Source organism: Triticum urartu, chromosome 5A (assembly GCF_056163025.1).
Source record: "Triticum urartu cultivar PI428250 chromosome 5A, HENAU_Tu73, whole genome shotgun sequence".
NCBI lineage: Eukaryota > Viridiplantae > Streptophyta > Magnoliopsida > Poales > Poaceae > Triticum > Triticum urartu.
The window spans coordinates 479,398,350-479,414,668 of record NC_141877.1 but is presented as its reverse complement, the minus strand read 5'-3'; the positions used below and the strand labels follow the sequence as shown (position 1 = coordinate 479,414,668).

At 45.3% G+C, this 16,319-nt stretch overlaps 1 protein-coding gene across 1 annotated transcript; it reads left to right on the top strand.

The window, feature by feature from the left end:
• The first annotated feature begins 10,461 nt into the window (after window positions 1-10,461).
• Window positions 10,462-15,285, top strand: LOC125509929 (ubiquitin carboxyl-terminal hydrolase 2-like). The gene is made up of 3 exons (XM_048674993.2): window positions 10,462-10,750; window positions 10,891-13,735; window positions 14,592-15,285. The coding sequence occupies exons 2-3, from the start codon at window positions 10,896-10,898 to the stop codon at window positions 14,830-14,832; spliced, it is 3,081 nt and encodes a 1,026-aa protein (XP_048530950.1). The 5' UTR covers window positions 10,462-10,750; window positions 10,891-10,895; the 3' UTR covers window positions 14,833-15,285.
• The last annotated feature ends 1,034 nt before the right edge of the window (window positions 15,286-16,319 follow it).

The window sequence follows — 16,319 nt, the reverse complement described above, 5'->3', positions numbered from 1 at the left end:
CGTTTCCCCCCTGACTGCTGGGACCCACCAGCTACACCTTCGCACGCAAGGAAGTGCGTCCGGGCAAAAACAGGACTCCACGGGCACCCCTCCACCGTCTACTGTTCATCCTGCCCTCCACACCATGGGGTCCTGTTCATCCACCCCTCCACGGGCACCCCTCCACCGTCTACTGTTCATCCAGCCCTCCACCACACCACGGGGTCCTGTTCATCCAGAGGCAACGCCACCGCTCATTGTTCATCCACCCCACCCCACCCCCCTGCAACGCTCGTTGTTCATCCCATCGATCGACTTCAGTTAGCAGCAGTAGCCAAGGAATCGCTCGATCGGGTTTAGTTAACAACCATCGATCGATTACTCGAGTTCAGTAACACGTAGCCTGCAGTGCAATCGCTCGGGTTCAGTTAGAGCCCAATGCCTCGCTCGCATTTAGTTAGAGCCAACGCCTCGCACACACGCGCGTACATGTACGAGAGAAACGCGCATCGCTCGGCCCCCGACCTCCCACCGTAACCGGGAACTCCCCGAAATTTTCCTCCCCCTCGCTTCTACCATGGTTTTTTTCATCATGGACGGCCCAAAGAATGTCATGCAGCTGCGTCTCCGGCCCGCCCAGGACGAAAAGCCCATTTTCTATCATGATTTTTTGTCATAGAAGTAGGAGCCCACCACATCTATGATGATACCGGGTTTTGTCACAATTATCATCATAGAAGTGTCATATGTATGACAGAAAAAAATTTCGTTCGGCCCAAAATGTCACGGATGTGTCTTTTTTTGTAGTGATGTTTTATTTTGGTGCTATCCTATGGTGCCCTCCGTGTCGCGCAAGCGTGAGGGATTCCCGCTGTAGGGTGTTGCAATACGTTTATGATTCGCTTATAGTGGGTTGCGTGAGTGAGAAACACAAACCCGAGTAAGGGGGTTGTTGCGTATGGGATAAAGAGGACTTGATGCTTTAATGCTATGGTTGGGTTTTACCTTAATGATCTTTAATAGTTGCAGATGCTTTCTAGAGTTCCAATCATAAGTGCATATGATCCCAGAAGAGAAAGTATGTTAGCTTATGCCTCTCCCTCATATGAAATTGCCATGATGACTATCGGTCTTGTTAACAATTGCCTAGGACAATTCTGCACACCGATCCACCATTATTCCACACTCGCTATTTATAGTATTTAGTACTCCCTCCGTTCCTTTATGTAAGGTGTATTATTTTCGACACGGTGACCAAGGCACATAATTATAGACATGTTAGGACGAAATTACCCTTGGCAAATTTATTTGTTAGTGGCAAGTAAATTAGTTAGTCGAGAAAAGTATGAGATATATGCAATCGACAGAGAGATAGTTTCCTTGTTTTGCTACAAGGAGAGATACAGACAATCAGGAGAGAGATTCTTTCCCTTTTTCTGGAGGGCTAACAAGGGAATTATGTGGAATTGGAAGAAATACACCTTACATTCTGGAATTTTATCAAAAAACAAATACACCTTATATAAAGGAACGGAGGGAGTAATATATTCTAACTTTATGATAACAGCACCTATTTTCATATTTTAGCTCTCCGATATCATACAAAGTTATCCACTTCATACCCACAACGTAGTTTTATTTCTCGCTTCTAGTTGGAAGCAAACGTTCAGTGTACGTAGAGTCATATCAGTGGCAGATAGGGCTTGAGAGAATATTGATCTTACCTTTAGCTCCTTGTGGGTTCGACACTCCATACTTATCACTTCCACCTTTGGAAATTTCTACGATGATTCCCTGCACTTGGGGATTATCATGGGGTTTATATCATATTGCTTGAGTTTATCCCTCTACATCATGTCATCTTGCCTAATGCGTTACTCTATTCTTATGAACTTAATACTCTAGATGCATGCTGGATAGCGGTCAATGTGTGGAGTAATATTAGTAGATGCAGAATCGTTTCGGTCTACTTAACATGGATGTGATGCCTATGTTCATGATCATGCCTAGATATCATCATAACTATGCGCTTTTCTATCAATTGGTCGACAGTAATTTGTTCACCCACCGTAATATATGCTATCTTGAGAGAAGCCACTAGTGAAACCTATGGGCCCCGGGTCTACTTTACATCTTATAAGTTTCCGATCTACAATTCTAGTTTACTATTTATTTTGCAATCTTTACTTTTCAATCTATGCAACAAAAATACCAAAAATATTTATCTTATTATCTCTATCAGATCTCACTTTCGTAAGTGACCGTGCAGGGATTGACAACCCCTTTATCATGTTGGTTGCGAGGTTCTTGTTTGTTTGTGCAGGTACTAGGTGACTTGCGTGTAGCTTCCTACTGGATTGATACCTTGGTTCTCACAAACTGAGGGAAATACTTACGCTACTTTGCTGCATCACCCTTTCCTCTTCAAGGGAAAACCAACGCATGCTCAAGAGGTAGCAGATCACCAGGCGGATGAGGATATCCTTAACAGAAAACCCAAAAGAGACAAATTCCACAGAAACAGGGTTGTCGCGGGTGAGGCGATGAACAGAGAGGAGATTGGTAATGATCGAAGGAGAAAGCAAAACATTGTGAAGCTCTAAGGACGAGTTGTTGGCGATAAGCGTGCCGCGCCTGGTGTGAGTGATCAGCAGGTGGCCGCCATTACCGACGATAATGTCACGAGGAGAAAAGGAAGGGCGAAGGGAATGGAGAGTACCAGGGTTGGAGGTCATGTGCGAGTACGCCCTGGAGTCCATGTACTAGTCCGAGGTGCTGGAAGGTGGCGACTGCGAGGTGTGCGCGCCTGGAGTGCCGTCTGTAGACCACCCATGTCCCATGGTTGGGATGGCGGGGCGCCGCGCTAGAACTGGCGCCCGGCGAGCCATAGGTGAAGTCGGGGAGGATGGAAGGATAAGTGTCGTACCCGTAGGGCGACGGCGGCAGGGGCGCTGTGCTGGAGTTGGCGCCGGGCGAGTCGTATGTGAAGAACACCTGCTGTTGTGGGACGCCAGATCGTGGACCAAGGATGCCGATGGTATGTCTCCAACGTATCTATAATTTTTTATTGTTCCATGCTGTTATATTATCAATCTTGGATGTTTTATAATCATTTTATAGCCATTTTATATCATCTTTTGGTACTAACCTAGTGACATAGTGCCAAGTGTCAGTTGCTATTTTTTGCATGTTTTTTACATCACAGATAATCAATACCAAACGGAGTCCAAACGCAGCGAAACTTTTTATGGATTTTTTGGACCAGAATACAACCAATGGACCAAAGAAGCACCTGGGGGCTGCTCCGAGGGGAGCACAACCCACCAGGGCGTGCCTGGAGGCCCAGGCGCGCCCTGGTGGGTTTTGCCCACCTCGGGTGCCCCCCGGATCGCCTCTTTACTCTATAAATACCCCAATATTCCATAAACCTTAGGGGAGTCGGCGAAAATCAATTCCAACCGCCGCAGAGTCCAGGACCACGAGATCCAATCTAGACACCATCACGGAGGGGTTCACCACTTCCATTGGTGCCACCCCGATGATGCGTGAGTAGTTCTTTGTAGACCTTCGAATCCGTAGTTAGTAGCTAGATGGCTTCCTCTCTCTCGTTTGATTCTCAATAGAATGGTCTCTTGGAGATCCATATGATGTAACTCTTTTACGGTGTGTTTGTTGGGATCTGATGAACTTTGAGTTTATGATCAGATCTATCTCTTTTTATCCATGAAAATTATTTGAGTTTCTTTGATCTCTTATATGCATGATTGCTTATAGCCTCGTATTTCTTCTCCGATATTTGGGTTTTGTTTGGCCAACTTGATTTATTTATCTTGCAATGGGAAGAAGTGCTTTGTAGTGGGTTCGATCTTACGTGCTTGATCCCAGTGACAGAAGAGGAACCGACATGTATGTATCATTGCTACTAAGGATAGAACGATGGGGTCTATTTCTACATAAATAGATCTTGTCTACATCATGTCATCATTCTTATTGCATTACTCCGTTTCTCCATGAACTTAATACACTAGATGCATGCTGGATAGCGGTCGATGTGTGGAGTGATAGTAATAGATGTAGGCAGGAGTCGGTCTACTAATCTTGGACGTGATGCATATATAATGATCATTGCCTGGATATCATCATGATTATTTGAAGTTCTATCAATTGCCCAACAATAATTCGTTTACCCATCATTTGCTATTTTTCTCGAGAGAAGCCACTAGTGAAACCTACGGCCCCCGGATCTCTTTCTCATATTATTTGCCTTTGCGATCTATTTTATTTTCCTTTTATTTTCAGATCTATTAAACCAAAAATACCTTGATGCAATTTATTCTTATTTATTTTATTTGGCGTTTGATCTATCAATCTACTACAATTTATTCACGCCTGTTTGCCAATTTTGGCACCGTTACCCGAAAGGGATTGACAACCCATTTAATACGACGGGTTGCGAGTATTTGTTATTTGTGTGCAGGGGCCGTTTACATGTTGTTGCTTGGTTCTCCCACTGGTTCGATAACCTTGGTTTCATCACTAAGGGGAATACCTAACATCACTATGCTGCATCATCCCTTCCTCTTTAGGGAAATACCGGCGTAGCTTCAAGCCGCATCAGCCGACGCCGGGTGCGCGCCACGACATGGGCCAGGCTTGCACCATGCCGATCCAGGAGTTGGTGCCTGGAGCCTGGCTTGGTAGGGTAGCCGAACGCGGAGGAGGCAGTGCTGGAGACTAAGATGAAGACGATGTGCCCCCCTCGTTGCCGCTTCTGCGGCGACGGTTGGGACCACGCCCACGCCCCGCATTCCTGTCGGACGGAGCAGGTGGAGCTGCAGGGGCGGCCGGTGGACGCGCGGCGATGAGCGCGTGACTAGACTACAGGAGAGTAGCCTGCTCCGCACGGTGCTCTTCCAGCAGGAGGAAGGAGCATGCCTGTAGAAGGGTGGGCAGTGGATTACGCACGGTGAGATGCGGGATTGCACCATGATACTGACGCTCGAGGCCGCGTAGCATGTGGAACAACTGTCGCATGTCGCCGACCGGCTGCCCGAGGTCGCGAAGCTGGTCGGTGAAGGACTCCACGCCCGTGAAGTACTGCATCACCGTCAGGTCACCCTGGACCACGGCGTGGTACTCCGCGTCGATGTACACGACGCAGGAGAGCTGATTGTCGCAGGGGATCTCCTCGATGGCGGCCCAGAGGACGCCAGTAGTATCGTCTGATCGTGGCATAGATCCAATGCACGACGCAGTGGTCGACCATGACCCATTCGGGGTCGCGGCGACGTGACAGCCGGGGCGACGAGGTGGTCGTGGACACCGAACATGCCCACGATGGTGAAGAAGAAGTGACGGCACCGCGCGTAGTTGCCGGCGTGCAGGTCCAGGGTGATGGAGACGTGGTGACAGATGTCGATCATCTGCAGGACGGACGAGGGGAACGCGTCAGGAGCGGGCGATGGCGCTGGGGTGGCCGGGGGCGCAGGAGGTGATGAGGACATGACTACCTTGGATACGACCAAAAATATTGCATACATGCATATTTGTCAGGTGATTTCTAATGCAAACTATTCAATAATCTATTTATGTTATCCAGAACAAAAATACTTCACACACTTTTGTGTTTTGTCTAATTGCAGGTGTATGGGACATTTGTACAATCCACATATGAAGATAAGGGAAAATGAGAAGTTTAGGTTGTGTTCAAAAAGTCCTTCTCACGTCACTTTTGGGCCAAGATAAGATAGAGTCCAAGTCTCTCACGTTCTGGATTCAGATTCGGACTGCACAGACATACCTGACTCAAAACGTCAACAACTTTTTCATACGGACTCCGAATTGGGTGATTCTTTTTTTGTTGGAAACTAGATTTCGTGCTCTTTCCAACCCAATTGGATTCACCTTCAAATTCGTCCGGAGCGTTGAGTTACGGACGAAACAATCTGATGTTGCAGCAGAATCCGAGTCAAACTACAAGCCCAAAGGTGTTGCATCACCTCCACTTGGGCCCATGAGCCTTGTACGACCTAGGGTTAGTTTTAGGATGCCTTGGGACGTCCTCCCACCTCTTTGGCCGCCACCCCTTGCTCCTATATAAGTAGATCCATCTAGTAGCTTTTTCCTTGGGATTTGTTCAGTTAAAAGTTAGCCATTGCAATTTCGTGTACTTCGTTTGTGTCCAACGACCAGACCAAGACTGCTTCCGGATCCCCACCATTATCAATACTTCATATATATTTGCGATATTCAGATTGCTTTATCATATTCTTGCTCATTCTTCGATTGCTTGCAGGAATAGACCTTCGTGGTCAGGCTGACCGTGCTTCCAGCATCGTCAGTAACCTCAGGAGATTGGTTTAGCGGTTGCTAAGGCGCAACGTCGTGCACGTTTGTAGTCGGATCGTCAAAGTCGTCTCCACCAAATCGATAGTTATCATCTCATCGAAAGATCGGGACCCTCGCCTTTATCAAGTGGTATCAGTTTTCAGGTTGCTCGTGAGAATTTCCAGTTTTCCTAGATTAGATTTATTTTCTTACCTATTGTCCAAGAAAAAGCCACAAAAAAGAGTTAGATCTATTCATCCTTGTTCCAAGCCAGTCTGAGCCTTTGCAATTTTCTTTTCATTGCTTGCATAGTTGAATTATCGGTTGCATCGTCGTGTCGAATTGCTGGTCTTAGTGTCTAGTTCGTTTAGAGTTTCGAGTTCTGTTCACATTAGTCACGCCACCGCTGCATCATTATCTCTTCCGCTGTCCACCACCCATCCATTAATTTCCACCACGTGCTACCCACCATTCATTGTCATAATAATAGTTGAGATCGTTCACATCTTCACTTGATCCAATCTGCATCTTATCTAGTTTGTTTTGGAAAGAGGGAGAAAACAAGAGAGAAAAAAACGAGAGAAAAAAAGAGAAAAAAAAAGTCAGAGAAAAAAAGGAGAGAAAGAAAAAAAAAGTGTGAGGAAAAAAAAAGAGAAAAAAAACAAAATTCGGATCTTTTTAGACTCAATCTCGTAGTTGAATTCGGATTGGAATCTGTTTTGTGCACTGTTTAGTAAAACAGCTTGGCTGTTATTTCACATCATTATCTTTACTGCCGTTGTGATCTTCACTTATATCTTGCTGTCCAGAGCTACTTAGTATCCTTCATTGATGCTGGTTGTGCTACGACGTGACCTCATTAGTGTTCTAGGCTCGTGTCTCTAGTTCGGTCTAGCCTAGGACCAGCACAGTACCGTCGTTGAGCGTTTATTCAACATTGCATCTCTGAATTGATTATTGCTAATCTTTTGCTACCATATATAGCCAACCCAGCTCCACATATTTCTACACCGTGTATACGCACGTTCCCCTGGCAATCGCTTTACACAATCTTCGGAGTTATTTGACACCGCTGGTTGCTTGTCACCACCTGCCGCATGGTAAGAACTTGTAAGATATTGATATTTGCTTTACTGTGAGCACTTTACAACCACATCCTAGTAGTTCATAGGAACATTATTCTCAAATTTTGGTTCTTGTTTCTACTAATCATGACAGGTTCCAGAGATAGAAGTTCTTGGACGACGGACACATCTTCACCATCACGAGAGTTGGGACAACACACACAAGCATATGGTCAGGTTATCTCTTTACCATCATTTGAGGGTAGATTTAATCCTGCTATTTATCTAGCTTGGGAGCTTGAAGTAGAACAAGTTTTTAGTCATCATGATTTTTCTGAACTTGAGAGAGTACGAGCTACCATTAGAGCATTTACTGGTTTTGCTTCTGTTTGGTGGAGTGTACATTGTAAGAAAAATATTGATAACCAACCCACAACTTGGAAAGTTTTGAAAGCTGTAATGAGACAACAATTTTTTCCTCCTTATTATCGTCGTGAATTGCTTCGCAAATTTGAACAATTTAAACAAGGCAACAACACTGTTCATGCTTACTACCAAGAGTTCAAATCTTATATGCATCATTGTGACATAGAAGAATCTGAGAATGATACAATGAATAGATTTTTTGGTGGTTTGAACCATGATATTCAGGCAAGATTTCAGTATATTCCTCGTTGCATTACTGGTATGTATGTCCGTGCTTGTACCTTTGAGAGACAGATACAGGAGGATGCATTAGGTAACTACAACAACAACTATTCCAGTTCATGCTCACCACCGCCGGTGGGTTACTCCATCATTGCACCTCGGATTATGAGCACGGCATCATCTCAAGGGTATGGTACATTGTCAACGTCCGTACCTGCATCAGCTACATCTTTGCCACAAGGTAACAGTAAAGGTATTGATGATATAACTTCACATGAGAATGATGCATGCCTAGTTAACTTGAATGCGTCATGTATTGAGTTACCTGTTGATTTGAGCACACCACCTATTTTAGAGAATCTTGTTACTGTCATGAATGCGTCATGTGATCAAACAACTGAAATATCAACAATTTTGAGTGCACCCATTGAATTAACTGTTGATGCAAAAGAACTAATGTTTAATCATTTTGATATTGCCTCCAATCTTGGTGATGATTCTGTGTCCAATGACTTATTGCATGTTTGCTTATTTAAGCATGTTGTAGCGTGTAAATTTGATGCAAGTAAGTTTTATTCACCAAAGTTGGGATGGTTTAATGATGAACATTGCGAATCTTTTGAAATGAATAAGAGCTTCACTTATATGTGCAAACTGAGTTCTAATATTTTCATGCCTTCTACTTCTTGTGATAATTTTTTAGCTTTAGTTTTTATGAACTATGAAAGTTACTCATGTATACATGTGTCATACGTGCAAAAATCAAGGGAAGTTAAATTGGATAACATATACATATACAACATGTACACCTTGTCTCTTTTGTTAACCACATTTCAGATTAAGCAACGCCGAGGACGGCTTTGTTTTCAAAAAGGGGAGGATGATGAGGACATGACTACCTTGGATACGACCAAAAATATTGCATACATGCATATTTGTCAGGTGATTTCTAATGCAAACTATTCAATAATCTATTTATGTTATCCAGAACAAAAATACTTCACACACTTTTGTGTTTTGTCTAATTGCAGGTGTATGGGACATTTGTACAATCCACATATGAAGATAAGGGAAAATGAGAAGTTTAGGTTGTGTTCAAAAAGTCCTTCTCACGTCACTTTTGGGCCAAGAGAAGATAGAGTCCAAGTCTCTCACGTTCTGGATTCAGATTCGGACTGCACAGACATACCTGACTCAAAACGTCAACAACTTTTTCATACGGACTCCGAATTGGGTGATTCTTTTTTTGTTGGAAACTAGATTTCGTGCTCTTTCCAACCCAATTGGATTCACCTTCAAATTCGTCCGGAGCATTGAGTTACAGACGAAACAATTTGACGTTGCAGCAGAATCCGAGTCAAACTACAAGCCCAAAGGTGTTGCATCACCTCCACTTGGGCCCATGAGCCTTGTACGACCTAGGGTTAGTTTTAGGATGCCTTGGGACGTCCTCCCACCTCTTTGGCCGCCACCCCTTGCTCCTATATAAGTAGATCCATCTAGTAGCTTTTTCCTTGGGATTTGTTCAGTTAAAAGTTAGCCATTGCAACTTCGTGTACTTCGTTTGTGTCCAACGACCAGACCAAGACCGCTTCCGGATCCCCACCATTATCAATACTTCATATATATTTGCGATATTCAGATTGCTTTATCATATTCTTGCTCATTCTTCGATTGCTTGCAGGAATAGACCTTCGTGGTCAGGCTGACCGTACTTCCAGCATCGTCAGTAACCTCAGGAGATTGGTTTAGCGATTGCTAAGGCGCAACGTCGTGCACGTTTGTAGTCGGATCGTCAAAGTCGTCTCCACCAAATCAATAGTTATCATCTCATCGAAAGATCGGGACCCTCGCCTTTATCAGGAGGGGCGCTCACCGAGGCAGCATGGAGGACGCCGCCCGGTGCTGATGCATCATCATCAGAGGAGTGGGGGAGGGGGAGGCTAGAGGATTAGTGTCCATGGCAGCGGAAGAAGGGTGGGTGGGCTCGAAAGAATTGGTTTCCTCTGTACCATATAAAAGTGTGCTCTAGCCAATGCAATCAAAAAATCAATGCGATAAAAAAGACTAGGCAACACATTTATACATTAACATTATATATCATATCCTAAAAAAACACTATATATCATATGTATTTTTTAGTTCATATATTATTAACTTGAATATTCATGTTGGATACAATCAAATCTACTCTTATATTGCAACCGATTCCGCATTCGTGTATTGTCTAATGAATTACTTACATTAATATAAAAAACGCTCTTATATTATACTCTCTTTGTTCAGAATTACTCGTCAGAGAAATGAATATATCTAGATGTATTTTAATTTTAGATATATTCATTTCTGTGACGAGTAATTTGGAACGGAGGCATAAAACGGAGGAGTAAGCCTTTAAGTCTTTTCGTAGCCCAAAAAGATTACGACAGATTGTTCATACCCCAACTCGTATTCAGAGTTCCGTGGCGTATCGGCACACCTTCTTTTTCCTCTCCGTGCCCCCAATCCCACCCAGTGCGGCGCCGGCCCTGAAGCATCTCCCTGCCCTAGCCACAGCTGCCGCCGCGCCGTCGTAGCTTAGCTCCACTGCCGACGAAGCCTCCGCCCCCGAGCAGCGCGCCCCCGCCTCTCCCGCGCGTCGCCGCCGCCGCCGCTTCCCGTCCCGTCCCGCCTCGCCGCGTCCCTGCTGCCCCAACTCCGTCCCCGATTTCGAGCATTGGTTGATTCCTGAGGTATGACCATCCCGTCCTCCACCGGTTAGTTGTTAAACCCCGCCGAACTCCAGAAATTTCCCCATCTGGATCCGCCCACGGCGGCCGTGTAGCTGTCGGCTGGTATCTTCCTTGGGCTTGATTGGATCCGTGTGTTTCAGGAGAGATGGGGAAGAAGGTGAAGGCCAAGGCGAAGAAGGCGCAGCAGCGGGAGCCGCTGGCCGATGCTGGATCCGGCGACGAGGCCTCGCAGGACGTCGAGGAAGCGGCTGTCTCGGCCGGCGATTGGGAGCAGTGCGGCCACTACAGCCGTGACAGTCGCCACTTGGACAAGGTCCTACGGGAGATCGTGTCTGCCAAGCATCTCGCGTCGTGTGAGCACTGCCGGGAGGAGGCCCCCCGGAAGAAAGGCGGCGGGGGTGGCAAGGAGAAAGGCGGTAAGCAGCAGAAGAAGAAAGGCGCTGCTGCCAAGACGCAGGCCAAGGCGGAGAAGAATGATGATTTGTGGGTCTGCTTGGACTGCGGCCGGCACTTCTGCGGCGGCGCCGTGTCAGATACCAAGCCATACGGCCATGCCAGAAGGCATGCCAAGCAGGACCGGCACTGGTGGGCTGCACGCTATGATAAACAAACCATCGCTTATTGCTTGTCATGCGAAAATGATGTGTCCATCGAGCTGCCTGTAGTGGAGACAGTTGTAGCAGCGCCAGCCGTTGAGAAGGTGGTTCTTGGTGCGGTGGAGAGCAATGCATTGGTTTTGGCTAATAGCCATGGTAATGTGATTAAAGGGCTGCCGAATCTTGGAAATACATGTTTCTTCAATGCAGTGCTGCAGAGCCTCCTAGCGCTTGATAAGTTTCGCAGCAAGATGCTAGGACCAGATGTTCCAATAGGAGCCATTGCTATGTCACTGAAGAAGTTGTTTGTGGAAACGAGTGCTTCAAATGATGCAGGAGGTGCACTGAGCCCAAAGAGCCTCTTCTCAAGTATTTGCTCGAAATACCCTCAGTTCAAAGGCTACCAGATGCAGGACAGTCATGAATTGCTCCGCTGTTTTCTTGATGGTTTAGGCACGGAGGAAACTGAAGCGCGGAAGGCAGCGGAGGATGCTTCCAGTGCTGCTGGGGTTCCTACAATTGTTGACTCCATCTTTGGGGGTCAGCTGTCTAGTACTGTCTCCAGCACAGAATGCACACACGGATCTGTTAAGCACGACCAATTCCTTGATCTCTCGCTACCAGTTCCATCAAGGAAACCTCCAGCCAAGAGTGTTTCATCACCACCAGCAAAGAGGACCAAGCAGTCTATACGAGATAGGAACAAAAATCGCAGATATGGAAAGGTTCCTACCCGAGTGTCTCCTGCAATAGCGGAGAGCAGCAAAGAACAAGTACAAACAATTGCTGAAGGCAATGATTCCCAGATTCCAGGTTCAGAGTTAGGACAGGTTGTCAGTGAGAAAGAACATGAGCCCTCTGAATGCAGTGAGTCATGTGCTTCTGTTCCCAACCAAGAGCTGAAGGCCGCTTCTAATGTGGAGGATGACATTTCCTGGTTAGATTATCTTGCTGATGCAGATGAAACGAAGTCTGAGATTCTTGATTCTGCATGTTCGACTGGAGCAGGACAGATCTGGAACAGCAACGATGCCATACATGGTTCATTTCACAGTGGAGATGATGCCTTGCCCAAAGAGCAGGCCTTGATTTCTGATCCCTCAGATGAGAACATTGTTGATGATGCAACTTGTTTACAGACTGTGATCTTGCTTCCTTACAAAGAATTTGACACCACTGCTGAAGAAATATATAAAACTGCAGAAAGCTCACAGAATCCAATAGTTTTTGGTCCTCATCCAGCTGATTATCTAGCAGCAGAAAATCACACACAGCCGTTATATGGCGGAGATGGGGAACAAGATGACTGTTTTGGTATCGGTGATATGTTTGGTGAGCCTGAAATAACTTCTGATGCTAAGAAAGAAACTGGCACAACTGGAGATATTGATGTGATGGCTTGGAGTAGCAATAGTGCTGATGATGAAGTGGATGATAGTAATGCTCCCGTATCAGTTGAGGGCTGCTTGTCATTGTATACTGAGCCAGAGCTGCTATCGGAATCTTGGCATTGTGAGCATTGTTCTATCGCTGTTGCACAGCCAAACACCAATGAATTAGAAGAGGGTGAGGAGACGGCAGCTAGTGCCAATGATAGAAAGGACAGTGCGGAGATGATGGCAAGTGGTGATGAAAAACATGTTGATGATAAGGTCCCGAGCTGCAGCAAAAAAGAGGACATTGATCAGATTATGGCAACTGATGGTTGCTCTGTCAATGTAAATCCTGACATGTGCTGTAACGAAGGGGTGTGTGCAAATCCTTCTTTGGTTGATGCTGAAAACACCTCTGATGGTAATTCTCCAGACGTTGACACTACTGAGCAGCCAGACAGTAAAACATACCACCAGGAGTGTAGGGATTTGAACAGCTCAGCAGTGGAATTTACATCTTCCAGTAAGCAACCGCATGACTTTGCGCAGCATAACGATGGTCATAATGTGGATGTAGCCGCTGAAGAAACGAGTGCACCAGTGAGTTGTGGCGACAATGACTCGGCCTCTTGCAGTACTACTAGCGACAAAAAGGTTGAATCTGGTGGTGCCAATGCTGAAGAAGTTGTGACTAGTAGCCTTCCACCTGAGACGCAAAGCATCTTACCGAGCGCCAAAGATAATGAAGATGGCTTCACAAGGAATATCGGAAGGAGGAAGAGAATGAAGGTGGTTGTCAAGGCACACAAAGGACAAGATAACCAAAATAAACAGAAAGAGGATGAAACAAAGGTTTTCAGAGCTGCAATGAGAAGAATTCTTATCAGCAAGGCACCGCCTGTATTGACGATTACTTTGAACAGATTCAGCCATGACTCTCATGGTCGGTTCAGGAAACTGAAAGGGCATGTGCGCTTTAAGGAGACACTCGATATACGACCGTACATGGACCCAAGGTACTGATTTTTCTAACTCAGTTGAATTTGCCAAAATAAAATCAACCCAACAGTTTTCTGCTTGCCTGCAGCTGTAGTTCCTAGTAGCCACAAGGGGGCACCACTGTCTGTCCATGGCTTGCTAAAGTAGCAATTGCATGTAGGATTTTGCCACAATGATATGACTAGATAAAATTTGACACTATTCCTTTCCCCACTTGTTTACTTTGGTGGATCTTTCTTTAATAATGATAGAACAGAATGCTCTTATTTTAATCATAGATATGTTTCTTGTCAACATAGAGAACTGAAAAGATAAATAATTAAATATTATATGATGACGATTCATTGGCTGTAAAACCCTAGAACATTCTCCGCAGATATTTTTTCTACACATTGTTTACAATCTTATTCTCTGATTCAAGTCTGCCGTGTCCATATCCTGAAAGAAAGCAGAATGCATGAAATCTTTTCATAATCAATGTGAATCTGGAGGTTACATATATGATTTAGATTCGAAGGCATATACGGTAAGCTGTATTGACTGCTCACCAGTTTGTGTCTACACTAAGGGACTCAAACTGGGTTTTAGTATTGTCATTTTTCAGCATATATACAACAAATATTGTTCTAGTTGATCTAATTTGTTATTCTGTTTACACACTTGTACAAGTGTAGGTGCCTACATGTGTAGCTCTCAAGTTTAGTATGCTTATATGTGTTATCTCAAGTTTAGAACCCAAGTGACATGCCCGCATAAGTTTAGGGACCTATTGTGCACCATTCGTATCTGTGATTTATGGGCAGAGAGAGTCATTTACGGACTTTAAAATTGGATTGTATGCTTTGGAAATTAACTGTTTTCCTTAATACGCAGATCCAAGGATAATGACATCACCACTTATCGGCTGGTAGCTGTTGTCGAGCACATGGGAAGCATGACAGGGGGGCATTATGTTGCATATGTAAGATCTGGCAAGATAGGGGGTCGGCAGCAGCAGAGCCGCTCCTCCAAGTCTTGGTTTTACGCGAGCGATTCACATGTCAGAGAAACCTCTCTGGAGGAGGTTCTCAACTGCGAGGCTTACATCCTTTTCTACGAGAGGGTGGCCGAGTAAGACAATATGTATCTGGTGACCTACTCATGGATCAGTGAGTAGTTAGGGACAAGATGAATGTGGAGCAAGAGGTGACAAACAACATTTTTTGGGGATACTGCTATGACTCAGTCTCAGGTGGAGAGTTCTTTTTTGCAAGTGGGCTTGGACAGCCAATCTGTTCATGCTGCTTACAGTGAGTCATTCTTTGGGTTTTCCTTTTCTGGAGAACATAGGTGGAGGGGTGGAAATTGTCTGAAATTGGCAAACGGTTCGTTCAGATCTCTACAAGGTCATCGTTGAGCGTCCTCGGTTGTATTGGTTTAGAGTCAGTCAGTCGGTCATAGACAGCCCGGTACATGTTTTTGATATATGTGGAGTGCGCCCCCAAATTTTGCGTGATGGGGGCGTATATATACGATATATTGTAACATGTAGCTCCATCTTGAGGTAGAAATGACATGTTATTTCTTACCATGTAGTATTACATTGTACCATGCCACGAAAATCAAGCTTGGAAATTCCAAGAAATTCTGGATTTATTTTGTGATTCTTCACAAGACATGTATGTCTAGAATCCCTAAAAACTCCAAATTTGAATTCGAAATATTCTTGGAAGAAACCAAAATGGTAAATCCAAATTTGTATTTGGAGTTTTTAGGGATTGTAGGCACGTCTTGTGAACATTCATGAAAAAAAATCCGTTTTTTTGAAACATTTAAATTAGAGTTTTTGAAACATGGTATTATGTAATGGCTGGTATCATGTTATATCTTCCCTGTTGCCTGGGATCATGGGGCTCACCAGCTTCAGCTTTACGCAGGGCACAGCGGCATGTTCCTGGGTGACGTTTTGCCCGGCGAGAAGCTGAGGACGACGCCAGTCCTGGAGCTGCGCAGAGCAATCTAGAGGTGAACAGGAATGGCGCGCGGGTGCTGCCGTCTCCAAGGTCGGCGACTGGCGCAACCAGATGACGCCCGCCGTGGCGGCGAGGCTCCCTGCGGGGCATGGGGTTTTTGTTTGCTGTAGCCGGCTCGCGGCCGGAAGGTGGTGTGCCGACCATCCTTCAGCTTTATCAACAACAATCAAAATATACTAATTTTACATCAACGTCTACGAGCAGCATCTGCATATATACAAATTTTGCATCCGAGTTCATCAACACTACATTCTCTTACCCCTGGCCAGTACGGTCGATCCATTTACTAGAGCTTACTGTTGCCGTTTGTTCATCCATTTAGCAGGGACCTCTACTTACTCTGAACCAGCGCACAAATTATCTGCCGTCGCCTCAAAGGAACCATTTCTCCCTTTCCGCTGCTACATAAGAGCAATACATTGCTAACTGAAATCGATTTTGCTCCAAATGCCATAAGTAGCAAGTAATAAGTAGGGGAACCACAAGGCTTCTGGTAGGAGCTAGGGATCTGCCGGTTCTAGGGCGAAGATTGTAGGGGAAAGATGGAGGAAGACGAGGTCGAGGGCGCGGCGGCCGGCGGCTGGGCGCC